The following is a 15,593-nucleotide window of genomic DNA, read 5'->3' as shown; positions in this document are numbered from 1 at the left end:
GTGTGTGTGTGTGTGTGTGTGTGTGTGTGTGTGTGTGTGTGTGTGTGTGTGTGTGTGTGTGTGTGTGTGTGTGTGTGTGTGTGTGTGTGTGTGTGTGTGTGTGTGTGTGTGTGTGTGTGTGTGAGAGACACGCACACAGGCAGTGAACCGGGTGTCTACTCTAGAGAGCCGAACTGTTCTGTTACTGACGAACCGTAGCGAGCCTGGTTCGGTTCAGGATGTCCCAGAGATATTAAAGATTTCTCTTCTTAAGCCACGAATGAATCACTCTGCAAGGTCGAGTGGACAGTCGCCACCAGTCCAGACTGCCAACCAGGCAACCACACACACACAGTCACACACACGCACGCACACACAGCTCTGTAGAGAGAGAGGCTATGCGATTTCATGGAGGTTTAGATAATGCATATTAAGGTCTGATATGAAAACTACCCCCAGCCTGCTTTGATTGTGACACGTGTTTGCAAATAGTGTTATTAATATCAGGTCACACAGGAGTAGAAATGCAGGGGATCATGTTTCTCTTTGTGTGTGTGTGTGTGTGTGTGTGTTGATGGGGAAGTGGGGTTGTGGTGGTGTGTGTGTGTGTGTGTGTGTGTGTGTGTGTGTGTGTGTGTGTGTGTGTGTGTGTGTTGGTGGGGAAGGGGGTTGTGGTGCTGTGTGTGTGCTGGTGGGGAAGGGGTGTGTGTTTGTTGGTGGGGAAGGGGGTTGTGGTGCTGAAAGTCGACGCTTGTGACTTGTCCTCTGTGAACTTTGGTCTGACACATGGACATATATTTCTTTTCTCTCCCCCCCTGCTTAGTGCTTAGTCACATGCTTGAGTCTGCAACAGCAGGCTGAAGGGCGCTATTCTATCCCTATATTGAAACCACATATGGGGGTTTTGGTTGCATATTTCCCTACCCATGTCAGCATGTCTGTGCACTGTGCAGTACTACCTAAATCTTTAGTGTGTTAACAGTAATGTGCGCTGTATGCACACAGCTCTAGTCTACAGGTCAAACTGCACGACTGCAGTGTAGTCACATCATGTAAGAGTTTCCGCCTAATAATACCAAAGCCTGTTCTTGTCAGTAACACACATATACTGTACCTAACATGCTGTACACACAGCAGGTTTAAGTTGTGACTGTCGCATTCTGATAAGTGTGACGGTTTTATCAGGGGAACTTGGAGTGGTTAGACCACAAGGTCAATGTTGGTCACACCAGGAGGTGACAAGAACAAGTCACTCATAGCTTAATGCTGGTGCTCAGAGCTTAGATAACATTTTTTTCTCTCTGTCTGCTTGTGTCTGGCTCTTGTCTCTCTCTCTCCCCCCTCTCCAACAACTGATTCTTTCTGTTTGAGTCTGCCTTTGTCCTCATATGCCCATATGTCTGTCTGACTGTATGTATTGGTCTTTCTGTCCCCCTCTTGTTCTCCATTGCTCTCTCTCCTGCAGGTTACCCATGTGCCCTGGTATACCGGCGGTTCTTCTTTCACCAGCCAGCCAAAGTCATCCACTTGTTCCACGCCCTCTTTGGACTGGCCCTTGCAGCGTTCAACTTCGGTGAGATTGCAGAGCGGGGTGCGAGTGGGTTTCTGTGCTGTAAAGAGTGAATGGACAAAAATGGTGTCGGGCTATTGCTTTGCTACAAAGTTGTTCTCTTCTTATAAGTCTATGGTTAAGATTGACAATCAGGTGATGAGATCAGATGTTAGGGACCAGTGCACACAGCTGGGTACCAAAGTGAATGATGTCATGCTAGCATGGACGTACAGTATTGTTAATGAGGATAGTTTATTGAGAGGAGGAGAGTAGAAGGGGTTGGTTCTGGGAAAGACCAGAACTCATCGTTGAGTCTTCTTGAGGTGTCTTAGGTGGGCCTAACAGTTGCATCAGAGTCTGTATCTTGGTAAATGTTCAGTCTACCACTTGAACTCTAGCGTCCCTATTCTGGGGCAAACATTTGGCGAAAATAGCCAATCTACAAGCAACTGAGCTTGTAGATTGGCTATTTTCGGCGAAGAGATTTGGCATAGAGAGAAATTAGTGCACCTGCCACCTACTGTAGAATAGAGCCCTTGGGGACTGGTCAATGAAGTACATGTGTATATAGGATAAGGATAATTCCTTTTAACAGGACGTTCATGAAAGTCCTTGCGGGCTTGTTTCCAATGAGGGCCTGTGAGCAATTAGGGGTTAAGAGTCTTGCTCAGGGACAAATTTAATTTCATCGACACATATGCTGGCGTGGCCTGGAATCGTACCTGGGGCAACCAGGGCCTCTGGCTCCCTAGGCGGGCTCACTAACCACTCAGCTATGGCCGCCCCTTATAGGGTTATATAAGGTTTCCATAGGTCACTCCATTTTGTAGCTTGGCTGTTCTGATCGTTGGAGTTGGAGCCAAGCATAGGTTTGCCATTATTAATGTAAACATCATAGAGAACTAGAAAAAGTGCTCCTCGGAGCACAGGTCTCCGCCAGGTCAGGTAGGTTATTGTGGGCCAGCAATGTTCAGAATTTGCCAGTCAGGATGGAATATAAAAAATCGTATGGAACCATCTTGATCACTTGTGCCTAAAGAGATAATGTGTACTGATTTGCATGATGTTTGGACAACATTTGTAGGAGTAATATAAAAAAGAAAAATCGGCCTCCTGGTGGCGCTATAATAGGGCAATGTTAAAAGGGTGGCGTTTGTTCTTCAACGTAGTGCGAATGTACGTGCAAAGTTCCACCGCAATCGGACGCTGCGTTCATGATTTGCAGCATTTTGTTCAAAACGGGCCACTCCTGCAAACTTTAGATGTCAATGTTAGCCAATCAGGATGGAATATGAAAAACCAAACAGATCCATCTTGATCACATGACTATAGAGATCATGTGTACCGATTTGCGTGACATTTGGATAAAATCTGAAGGCTTAATCGCAAAATATGTATTTTACATAAGTCGGCCTCCTGGTGGCGCTATAAAAGGCTAATGTGAAAAATGCAGGGCATATGTTTTTCCTTGGCCTCTAGGGAGTATGCGTGCAAAGTTTCACGCAGATCGGTGCAGTTACAGTTAAAAACGCAATTTGGCCTTTTATAGCGCCACCATGAGGCTGATTTGAACATTTTCAAGTGGCATTTATTCCTCGGCCTAGTGGGAATGTGCGTGTGAAATTTCACGGAAATCGCAAGCTGCGTTCATGATTTGAGGCATTTAGTTCAAAATGGACCAATCCTGCAAACTTTGGAAGCCAACCTTAGCCAATCAGGATGGAATATGGAAAATCAGACAGATCCGTGTTGATCGCAGACGGACGGACGGACGGACACACGGACGGACGGACGGACAGGGGGTAAAACATACTCTCTCGCCATGCCTTTCGGCCTGGCGGAGACAATAAAAGCATACAGCTACACAATTCAACATGAGGTGTCTTGCTCCTACTGTTGAGCACATCAATTCAAGAGCTGCATGACTAATCGTCATTTATCAAAGTTATTGTATGAGGGGAATAAGGAACAGCTTCTATAATCCAAATGGATAATTACATTTGGATTGATGGGGTAGAATATGTGGTGATGTTTTTTGCTTTTTTTTTATACGTTACACTTTTCTGCATTGGTGAAGAGCGTAATAAATTATGATAGGAAAGAGAATTGTAGGTGTGGTAACTTAAGTGTGCTAATTTCCATGTTGAACTGCTATGTTCTATGGCAGCAAGCTGTGTGCAGTGAGTCTGAAATAGGAGAACATCGATTAGCAGGAAACCAAAAGAAAAAACGTTGAAACTAGTGGAGCTAGAGAGGATTAACCAGGATAAACCTGTAGGCCTTTACTTTGTTGACAGTGGTCCCCCAGGGGTCTATACCTGGTCCCCTGCTTTTTCCCTCTACACCAAGTGTCTTACCGAAAATAACCGATCTAACAGGCAATGAAGTCACATTGTGGTAGACTTGGCTGGAGGCAGGCAGGTGTATAATGTAATCTACTAATGGCTCACATTGTAGAATCAACACATATTCCACAGGTTACACGTTACAAAGACTAAATATCAGAGACTGCATAAGCATTCTCTGATATTTTACTAAGGAGACAATTTTTACTAAAACTACTCACAGACACAGCAATCTGGGAACCCATCGCCAACTGAAAATGAAAAACAGCGCCCTCTGCTGTTTGTTCTATGTCTGTTGGCTCTGGGGGGACGATAACGTAACACCAGAGCACAGGGAAACCGGTGTTTGTGATGCGCCTTCAGCGCGTCACTTCCGGTTGGTGCGACTATGTTTTCATTCCCACTAACAATATTTCTACACGGAACACTAACACCACTTCTCCCAGAGAACATGGATCGTTTTGGTTATAAGCCCACTTGTTTCTATGATGAAAGAGTAAGTTAAAATGTGAATATATTTCCGTGGTTTTGTCTGCTCCGCGGACGCTATTGTTAAATTAGTTTCGGTTTGTTTCGAGGGGGAAAGATCGACGGACATGTGAATCCCGCCCACTACATTTGATTGGGTAAAGCGCGGCCTGCTTCCTGATCTGAAGGCACGCCCACTTGTAGCCCAGTGTGTACATGTTACGACGAGCCTTCACGACAGATTCTCACGCAGTGCAGAATCTGTTCTTGAGAGATTACAGACACAGTAACGTAAGAACAGCTTTCCATTTCATTTGGGCTAAATCACTTTGGTGTGGTTGGCATGGAAACTCACCGTGCGGGGACGTCTGTAAAAGATTGGAGTAAAATGAATTATTTGGTATTGCATAAACATGTACTTGCACAATACAGTTACCCAGTGCTAACTGCTAACCACTTCCCAAAACTGTATTACTTTTAGAGATGGGGGGGATTAATCGAACTCGCGTGGTTAATGGAATGTAGTTGGCATGGAAATGTAGCGTTCATCAAGTACGAACACGATGTTATTTCAGTCCGATAACTCACAAATAGTTTGAGACCAATAATAGCATGAGAACATTTTATTTATAAAATGTACCGGTAAATGCAAGTGTGAATATTATATTTGATCTTGGCGTTCAGGCTCTCTGCTATACATTACTCCCTGCTCAGCACATTAGCAGACAACCATTTAAGAGCAGGGCAATATACATCTATAATAAACCCCCCAGGGGAAACGGAACCCTTAGGGAAAGCAGAGCCCTACTGGTGGTGGTGCTGGGGGCAAACAAAGCACGTACAACATCAGTGGCATGTCTGGCAACACTAAACAACAGGAGGAAGTGCAATGAATCATGTGAGCTCAAGCAGACCGCCAATTGATCTGCTGCTTTGACACGTCACATACAGTACATCTCCCACATGCATGTGAGCCTGTCGAGTCTAGCTCACAGGCTACACATCATTTTTGGTGCTTACAGTATTATTATTATTTTAGTAAGGTCAGTGAAGTGAAGCATTACCACAGTCTAGCCAACCAGTGATTATCAACCTGTGGGCTGGTGAGGCCGTGAGGATACTGCAAGCGCCAAATAACCCCCAAATCATTGCCAAAGACTGCGATTTCAATGATAATATAACATAAAAAATGTATGATAATAAAAAAATAATGTAATTAATGCCCTTGATCCAAGCAGGAACATAATCAATTGATTTATCATTAAAATAAGCATGCTCTGAAAATGCACACAGCCCACCCATCTGACCACTTTAGACGGCAGCAGTGTTAAGTGGTCAGCTGGGTAGGCCGTGAACAATTTCACGATTTTCTGGTGGGCCCTGATCCAGAAAAGGCTGAGAACCACTGGTACATAGCTTACCAGTGACTTATTCTACTCACTCCATAGTCTAGCTTTTGGCTCTGCATTCATTTCTGGGGACGGACGTCAAGATCGTTAGAGTGCAGACATTCAAGTGTCTGTCATTCTATTCCAAAGCCCAGATGTATCCCTTGTGGCAACAAAATGGGTTACAACTGCCTCAAGCAGCTTCATTTCCATGTATTATGTGTGTTCCTGCTTGGAAAACCAATCCAAGGGCAATACTGCATAGAAATGTGAAGAGGACTTTGTGGGTGTGTGGATGGAAACTGATAGCTTGGGGCTGTGTAGGTCTACCACCCGATAGGTCTGTCATTCTCCGGTCTATGTGGCTGAGTAATGACCTGTTGATAAGTGATTGTTCTGGTGAAAGCTAGTGAATATTTCATATGCAAATGAATAAACGGCTGAAACGGTAGAACAGGTTTGACCGATGGAGGGCTACACTTACAATTTATTATAAGTTAAGCCCGTAACGACTTGAAACCTAGCATCCTTAATATTCTGGCCATGTCATATGAGGTGAACATTGTGGTTCAAATAGGTGAACATTCGTTGAGAATAGCAGATTGTCTATTTTCCACACAAAGGGGGAAATGGGGGACCCCCGGTCAACTAACTATATACTTGGGGCGGCCATAGCTGAGTGGTCAGTGTCCCTGAGCAAGACTCTCAACCCCTAATTGCTCCCCAAGCGACTAGGATTGGCAGTGAGCAGCCGTAGAATAGCCGATCTACAAGCTCACGATGCATCGCAATGTTCGCCTATAATGACATGCTCAGAATACGGCTTGTGTGGTTAATACTATATCTTCAATTCTACTGTTGTTCTCATCATTAGCATTTCTCTGAACCAAAACAAGTTCTGTAGTATATACTCTAATATATAATTAGATCTCTGTATCAATACCTTTTTTAGGCAAAAATAAATTAAAAAATCCAGTCGTATCATGACATCAAAATTCTACCTAAAAGGACTGCTAATAATTGATCACTTGTTTCTTTCTGTTGTGGCTGCACTTGGACTTTACAGCAGGTCTGTTGCTTTTATCTTTCTCTTTGTTAGAGTCATGCATCTCCCCAAATCATTCTTGAATGCTCATTTCATATAGGATGTACGTTGTATGTTCTCTTTGCCTCTCTCCTCCTTCCTCCTGTCTCTCTCGCTATGTGTGCCAATTTAGAATGAAGGTGGGAAAATGCAATTGTCATGTCCAATCTTTACAGGTCACACTTCAGTGCATTTACCAACCTCCCCATCCCCCGTCTCACTAGTATCTTTCTCCTACTTCCTTTTCTTTCTTTCATTCTGTGTGTCTCTCTCAGGCGTTCAGCTCTATCATTCTGCAGTATGTATCTTAGTCCAGTTCCTGATGCTGAGGCTCATGGGAAGGACGATAACAGCCATCCTGAGCAGTTTCATCTTTCAAATGGTGAGCGCTCTCTCCTTGTTCTCTACCATCCCTTGCCCCCCCCCCCCCACCCCTTTTTGCTCCTTGTCTCCTTGTGCTTGGTGGTGATGCAGGTTCACTTTATGGCTCTTCCTCCCCCTCTGTCCACCCTCGCACTCTTTCACTGCAGTGGTTCAGGCGCTGCCTGCCAGATTGTGCACCACGTGCAGCTTATGTTTTTTGATGCCTGCTTCCGTATCTTGTGTCCTGGGGCTTTTTTTTTGTAATTGTCCTCATATCAAGGAGCACTAGAACCTCGGGCCTACATTGTTGACGCTTAACCACTTTCAACCCTGGCGTCCCTATTTTGGACATATTATAGGCTATTATAGATCTACAAGCTCACAACGCGTTGCAATGGGATGCTTTGTGAGATTGCAGCTTGGGTATTTTCTCGAACGAAGGATATAGGGCTACGTTAAGTGGTAATCTGACTTGGCATAGAACCCTAATGCATGCCCTGCCCTAACAGGACTGCAATGAAATAAGTCATTTAACTTTATTGCCCATCTGTGTGTTGTATTTTAAATAAAATCAATGAATGAATCAGTCACTCTTGTGTCTGCTCAAACCCTGTGGAATGCATTGATGGTAGTAGGTTTGTTTATCAACAACACTAAGAGGGTTTTTTTAATCACAGATCTCATTGTTATCGCCATTACCTTTTGGTCTAATCTGGGTTAAATATGCTTGATTCACTTCTGGGTTAAATGTGGTTGATGATACTCTACTGGGTTTAAATATGCTTGGATTTTATGTATGCATGTGTGTTTATGTTTAATCATTGAAATATGGCTGAACGCTAGTAAATTATGTATGTAATTGTAATTGAGCTTTGTGTTTTCCTGTATCTTGCCATAGGTATACCTGCTGGCAGGCTATTACTTCACAGCGACGGAGGAGTATGATATCAAATGGACCATGCCCCATTGTGTCCTAACACTCAAGCTTGTTGGTATGTTTGGTCTTATCTCCTTGAGACACACACCCCTCCTTATCTCCATGTTTTTACTCTCCATCCTAGCATGAACCTTATCTGTGATCAATAATGTTGCTTTTCAGACTTTTGATCTGTAGAGCGGCCATATAGGCCTTAGCTGGTGCCACATTATTGATTGATGCCGTCATACTGTACATCTCCCACTACATCACTGTGGTTCGGGACCCATTTTTATGGGTCACGAGTAAATATCTTTATTTAAAAATTAAAACAAATTATTTCCAAATTTCAAAAATTATTTCAAATGATTTTTAAAATGAAAAAAAGCTCAATCTCACAACGCGTTGCATTGCGACACATTGTGAGCTTGTAGATGTGCTATTTTCACTACTTTGGGTTGCGGGGAGACATAACATTTCTCTTTTGGGTCTCGAGCTAAAAGGTTTAGTAACCACTGCTGTAGATCTCCCACTAGATCAGCGGTTGACAACTGGTTTAGCACTGAGACCTAAATTTAACTGTGACCTTGACCTGAAATCAGGAGTCAATATATAGCACAATTTTCCTCCATGACCGTATTTCACTGTCAGAAAACCTTGTGGCCCACTTGTTGAGAAATGCTGGTCTAGACCTTGGTGAGCAAGTAACCTACAGTATTACTAAGCAACACAGAAAGTTCCTCTGGCATGCCATATGAATTGTTGTTTATTCTGCTGATCATGGCCATCCTAGTTACCATAACATAGACGCTGATGCTCATTGCATTTTCTAATTGCAGGTTTGGCATTTGATTACTATGACGGCGGAAGGGAACCAGTGAGTTGATTTGATCTCTCTCTTTCCGTTGTGATTGTATTTGCTCTCAGCTGATGTTACTGTCTGCCTTGAAGGGACGCACAAATATTTGCAAAAGTTTTTTTGTCAATAATGTGCAGCCCTAACTGTCTTTGAATGATCTCTCCTGTGTTATGCTGAATGTGTGTATATGACAGTCTGTAACTTACTCTTTCATTCTGTCCTCCTCATGGGGAAGAGAGAGAGATTGCGTTTTTGATAGGAAGGCTAAGTCTGCAGAACAGGATATAAGTCGGTTATGTGGCTATGCTAGGTGTTAATGTTGTGCCTGGTTTTCTGTTATTATCACAGGTTTCTATTTCCAGCCTCCTTTGCCAGCTTTTGGCTAAATCAATTTTAATATAATTCTTGTTTTGTTTTGTTTAGTAGGCCGTCTTCCAGTTTTTATTTATTGAGGCAGATTTGTAGAAAAGCCGAAAGGGAGACGGCATAAGGGAGATACAGGAGAGAAGATTTGATTCAAGGCCAGTGGGGGTATGTATGGTTGTGGAGACAGGGGCGTTATTCACTACACTATCTCTGGGCAGATTGGAGTCACTTTAACTTATTGTTCTGCTTTGTAGTTTTACTCCTTCTCATCTGAGCACTCTCCGTGCTTAAGCTGTGGTGCTAGCAGCCCATCTCAAGTCTGCTGTAACCATTAGTACATTACTAGGTTGCTCTGTCTTTATTGTGCTTATCTCACCGTCATTTATCTAGGTTACAAAATACACTGGCTTATAGCAGAGACACTTGCTCAATGCCACTTAAGTACATTACTTCTCCATATGCTTCACTTACCTTTTGTTCTTTAATAGCTCAAAGCCACCCCAGTTCATTGATTTACTTTGCCTTTACCTTGCATTTTTTATCTTCCCTTCACTATTGTAGAAAAACACCATCTTCTAATGTTAACATTTTAGAAATGTATGCTCATGCTGTTGATCCAGAGTGATTTACAACAAGTGCAAGCCTAGAACAGGCGTCAGTCACTAGATATCAGCTTCATATGCACTCAATAGTTAGGACTAGTGTTGCACGGTATGTTGAAGATTGGGATTGATGGATTTTCACATTTCACACATTGATGACCATAATTGGCGCATCTGCCGATAAGAATTAATTCACAGATAGCAGTGGCCGTCTGGCCGATAATCATATATAAATATATCCATTAACATAAATAGCGTTGCTAATGTCAATCTGTTCCAAATACCCATTTCCGTATTGTTGGACATGTGAAGAATGTTATGATAAAAGCTATTCCTTAAATCTGTTTCATTACAAAATATACATTTATTTGCCAGGGCACTAATAGGTAACATTATCTATAGCCTATCGTCTGATTATGGTGTTGGTATTACTCCAGAATTTCTATGATAGTATCTTGTTAGGTCAGGAGTCAGGACCACTAGTGTAATAATGATATGTTTATTATTGTTATGATATAACAATAATGAATAATATGGTCCCCATTTGTCACATATAACTGCACCTACATGAAATCAGTGCTCTGCATGTAAACCATCCTAGCTATTTAGGAGCAATGGGCGCTGCAGGGTTAGTGTCAGGGAGCAGTTAGGGCCTAGGTGCCTTGCTCAGGGCCACATAGTGTACGGCCAGGGCGGGAACCGGCAACATTCTGCTTCCTAGACCTAGCCTCTCTTCCCAGTCAACTGTTGCCGCCACTAATGTCACTTGTCTTAGACAATGTTCACAATCATGTAAGTTCATGAGGGAAATTCTCAGTGCAAAGGTAAATGTTCTTCTCTGTGTGGCCTCTTTGTTTGATCTTTTCATTAGGAACAGACTACCAGGTATTTTAGCTAAATGTCAGGGCAGTCTCTCTACAGCCCACAGTTAAATGGGCTGGTAGGTGCTAGTTTGTGGTCAGATGGAGTTAGTGGTCAGTGCAGATTATGGTCGACTCGCAGTGATACTTTTTAACCGGATACGCTCATTACAGTGCTCATCACTTTGCCTTGCCTATCGTCTTCGTTTGTTCACTCTTGTCCCTATGTTTTTCATCCCTCTCTGCCTTGGCTCCTGTTCTCTGTGACGGAGAACAAACCAGGAACATTCAAACCAGGAATATTCCAATTTCAAGGGGCCAAGAGTACAAAACAGTGTGAGAACAGAGGAAGAGAGACGGAGATCTCAGCAATTTGACATCCGATCATAGATCGCATGTCAAATTGCTGTTTTTCAGTTTTGAACTACCCAAAATTGAAATATGATGCACGGAAAGGGATTAAAGGTTTTGTTCTCTTGGCCCCTTGGACATTGGAATGTTCCTGGTTTGATCCCCTGCTCAAGTGTCCTTGAGCAAGACACCGAACCCCTAACTGCTTCCTGGGGCGTTGTTCAGTAGCCCACTCTTTCATAATAGTTAATATGAGATCAATGCAGAGCAAAACTTGGCCAGTGAATCCACCTTTGACCTTTCCTCTTTCTGACCTCCCCCCTCCAGGAGGAGCTGAATGCAGAGCAGCAGAAAGGGGCACTGCAGTCCGTCCCCTCCCTGCTGGAGATGTATGGCTTCTCCTACTTCTATGGAGGCTTCCTAGTAGGGCCCCAGTTCACGTTTCGCAGCTACCAGAGGCTGGTGGCCGGGGAGCTCACCGACTCCCCTGGACAGCCTCCCAACAGGTAAAGAAGTGGTTCTCAAACATTTTCATGTCAAGGACCCTCAAATTAATATGTATTTTGCAGCGGACCCCCATTTCAATAGATTTGAAGAGAGTACAGGGATAGAATGATAGATTCATTTATGATCCAGGAATCGAAGTGTGGGTGGAAGATTGGAGGGGAGGTACAGAGAGCTGGCGGAGGGGTTTTAGGATGGATCCCTCGACAAAAGGGAGGCATCTCTTTCTTTCGTGTATCATCAGGTGGCCAGCTCGGTGTCGTGTAGCTATGCCCCCGTGGTCTGGTCCTACGTCGAAGAGGCCGGGTTCTGAACATGGCCTGTATAGGGGGCAGGTGGTAATTATATGCTCGGCAGTCTGCTCAGACTCGCCGCACTCGCATGCCATGCTGTCAGCCAAGCCCCACTTGGGGCAAGGATGAAGAGATGGAGGAGGAAAGAAGGGATAGAGAGGTAGGTAGCGGACGGCTGGATGGAAAGAAAGAAAAAGGAAGGGAGATCTGTAGAGGGATGGACAGGCAAGCAGAACGGAGCACTGGACCACAGATCACTGCTGCAGAGACGAGCCCTGTCTGTCCATCATTAACATTTGTAGAATCGGCCTCAGGTCTTAATGCGTTAACCTCTCTTTTCTCTTGTCACCTTTCCTCTTTCCCAGTGTTCTACCTGCCATGAAACGCTTCTCCCTGGGTCTCGTCTGTCTGGTTATATATGCAATATTCAGCCCTCACTTCGAAGACACCTATTTCTTAACAGATGAGTATGAGGTAAGAACTGTTGTACAAGTCCACTTTTTAATTCACACATCGTTTTGTGCTAAAATGTCCCCCTTTGTACTCCACAACACTGAAGAAATGCAGGCTGGATGATACAGTGGCTAACCCTGTACACTATGATCACGTGCACTAACATCACTGTGGTTTTCAATGGCTATACTGTATTTTGTTTCTAATGCCAAGTACCTGTATCTTTTCATACAGGCCCAACCTTTCTGGTATCGCTGTGTTTTCATGCTGGTCTGGGCTAAAGTTATGCTCTACAAATATGTCAGCTGTTGGGTTATAGCGGTAAGTTGTTTCTTCACTTTAGTCTTTATTGTCATTATTATCCAGGGAAAGTTGACTCTTCATACTTTGAATGCTGTCTCACAGCAACACCCTGCTCTAGTTTAAGGGCGCTAAACTGGTGCACTAGGCTGATAACTACCCAATCCAGGTGTGTGTGTGTGTGTGTGTGTGTGTGTGTGTGTGTGTGTGTGTGTGTGTGTGTGTGTGTGTGTGTGTGTGTGTGTGTGTGTGTGTGTGTGTGTGTGTGTGTGTGTGTGTGTGTGTGTGTGTGTGTGTGTGTGTGTGTGTGTGTGTGTGTGTGTGTGTGTGTGTGTGTGTGTGTGTGTGTGTGTGTGTGTGTGTGTGCAATATTCCACTGACATTGAGCAACTTTGACTAACTGGAAGCCATATCTATTCAGCCAACAAATATGAATTCCCTCTTTCCCTTTGTTTGGGGAGCTACGTAGACTGCATAAGGTGCACAGAAAACTCAATAAAAGACAGTTTTATTGTGGTGGGTTGTCCCTTTTCATCAGGCCCACCTTTTTAATCCAATAACTCCAATGATTCCGCTGCTGTGTGCCAACTTCCGGACCCATCAATTGTGCTGCCGATAAACATTAAAGTTAATGCCCCCAAACTAGACCATTCAGTTCTTTACACTAGGGGCTTCCCAGCACAACCACAGTATACACGCACAGCTAGGAGCTGCCTAATACAGACACAGTCTACACACACAGCTAGGCGCTCCTAGTACAACCACAGTCTGCGCACACAACTAGGTGCTGCCCAGTACAACCTCGGTCTACTACACAGTACACACACAACTAGGCTCTGCCCAGTACAACCACATTATCACTCCCTTCATTAAAAACGAGTCAGATAGTTGTTGCTTTCTGGTGGCTTTATTCATCTCTCTTTCAGGCATGATAAGCCAACATCAAACTGTATGAAAGTGAAACATAAATAACAAACGTTCAGAATAAAAATAACAAACATATATAACACATAAACATAATCTAAATAAAATACACTTCAAATGAATTTACCTCACTGGCTGCATATTACACAAACAAATGGAATGAGTCCAAAGGAAGCCCTACGAAACAGCGACGCACAAACAAAATTAATTGATCAATCAAAATGTATAAAGAAAGCATAACATATTAATGGGATAGGAATAGTTCACCCAAAACATTACTTATTTTCATAATTTACACACTCCATGAAGCATTGAATTCATGGAGATTTATTTATTTCTTTTTTTGTATTCCTAAGCCAATAATTTGATGACCGGTGGTTTCTCCAGTAGGAGACTCAAAGCCCCAAAAAATGGGTGTGTAATTGATAGAAAATATGTTTTTTTTGGGGGTGAACTACTCCTTTAAATAATGGCATTTAAAACAATCAAACAAACAAGCTTTGTCAGCATCACGCTGTCACACACAAACGCTGTCCGTCAACATACGTAAGTGTAACATGTTTCCCCCGCACTACGCCATACAGAGAATTCCGGCCTAATTCGACTGAATGCACTTCCGGAAAACAAATACTCTTCCCATAATAAAAGAAAAATATCAATGAGCATGATAAATGAAGAAAATATCAAAATAAAAATATCAATGAGCATGATAAATGAAGAAAATAACAAAAATAATGTCAACATAATAATTATGGCAGTCAAACACAGTCTACATGCATAGTTAGAGGCTCCCCAGTACAACCAGAGTCTACAAACATGGCTAGGGATTGCCACACTGTAAACACAGCTAGGGGCTGCACACAGTACAACCACAGTCTTCACACAGCTAGGGGCTGCCCAGTACAACAGTCTACTGTTGATCATTGAGTAGCTGCAGTGGAGCAGTTGATACTGAAGTTACCTTTTTATTCAAGAGAATTTCAACTGAGGTAGTTGATGCTTGGGAAGACCCCATCTCTTTCTCCCAGATGAATTCAGCTGTCTCAAGTTCACTCTAACCTCTGTCACTGGTTCTCCACTGTTGTCACACTGTCTTGACACATTACAACATTTGCATTGAACATAAACTCAGGACCTAATAACGCATACAATCAATACAGTGTTGCTCTATTGAAGGGCTTGTTTGCCTCTGACACCTTTGTGGATACCAAGCAATGATCCTTCTAAGCTGTGGTTGCATAATTCCAGGCAACTCCCGAGTGTTGTGCACATAGATCGCCGCACAGAATTAGTATACATTTATTCGGACTACTTCTTTGCTCTGCGTAAGGCACTCTTTACACAGCTTAGACTGAAGATACAATCCACTAGTTGAGAGAAACTGTTGTAGGCTATTGAAACAAACCCAAATGGGTCTGTTCACAAGCCTGAAAGTGGACACCGTCGCCCTCAGATAAGAAACAGTCTAGCAGCTAATTTGCCTTTTTAAAACATAGTATAGGTCTGCTTTGCATACCACACTCATTGTGCACCCATTAGACTTGTTTGGTGAATCACCACATCAGGCTTTGCATACCTTTCCATACATTCCTTCTGGTAGATTTTCTATGGCACACCTTGGTGAAAAAGCTATATGTGCAGTTTATCTGGTTCTGGAGACTAACGGTGTGACTTAATGGTTATTGGTTAGTATCTCTGCGTCCAGAATAACATGGCTGTCTAACATTTAAAGGATCATGCCATTGTCTCTCATTCACTCTTCTCAGAAAATCATAACAAGGTTAGGCATAGCAAACTGTCCAAACTCCAAAGTGAGTTATAAAAAAAACTTGCATTCTTGTTGGCAGCATAAATATTTGGCCTATCCATTTGACACCCCACACACCCAGTTAATGTAGCTAGGTGAAGGCTACATACACGTCATAGCTGAAATGTCGACAAGTCAAATAAATGTTAAGAGTTATTATTAGCATTAGTAGGTGCATG

The 15,593-nt window shown here is 43.1% G+C and overlaps 1 protein-coding gene across 1 annotated transcript in view; it reads left to right on the top strand.

Annotated features, from left to right (window-relative positions):
* The window catches only part of lpcat3 (lysophosphatidylcholine acyltransferase 3), a 30,065-nt gene that overhangs the window by 395 nt on the left and 14,077 nt on the right, over positions 1 to 15,593 (top strand). The window contains exons 2-8 of the mRNA XM_080427663.1: positions 1,445 to 1,552; positions 7,092 to 7,198; positions 8,078 to 8,171; positions 8,935 to 8,972; positions 11,461 to 11,639; positions 12,296 to 12,404; positions 12,618 to 12,704. Coding sequence (XP_080283789.1) covers positions 1,445 to 1,552; positions 7,092 to 7,198; positions 8,078 to 8,171; positions 8,935 to 8,972; positions 11,461 to 11,639; positions 12,296 to 12,404; positions 12,618 to 12,704 — 722 coding nt within the window. The remainder of the gene's footprint in view (positions 1 to 1,444; positions 1,553 to 7,091; positions 7,199 to 8,077; positions 8,172 to 8,934; positions 8,973 to 11,460; positions 11,640 to 12,295; positions 12,405 to 12,617; positions 12,705 to 15,593) is intronic.

The sequence above is a fragment of the Gymnoscopelus braueri genome, assembly GCF_963280865.1.
Source record: "Gymnoscopelus braueri genome assembly, chromosome: 4".
In the NCBI taxonomy this organism is placed as follows: Eukaryota; Metazoa; Chordata; class Actinopteri; order Myctophiformes; family Myctophidae; genus Gymnoscopelus; species Gymnoscopelus braueri.
The sequence above is the reverse complement of the archived record's forward strand: the minus strand, read 5'-3'. Positions and strand labels throughout refer to the sequence as shown.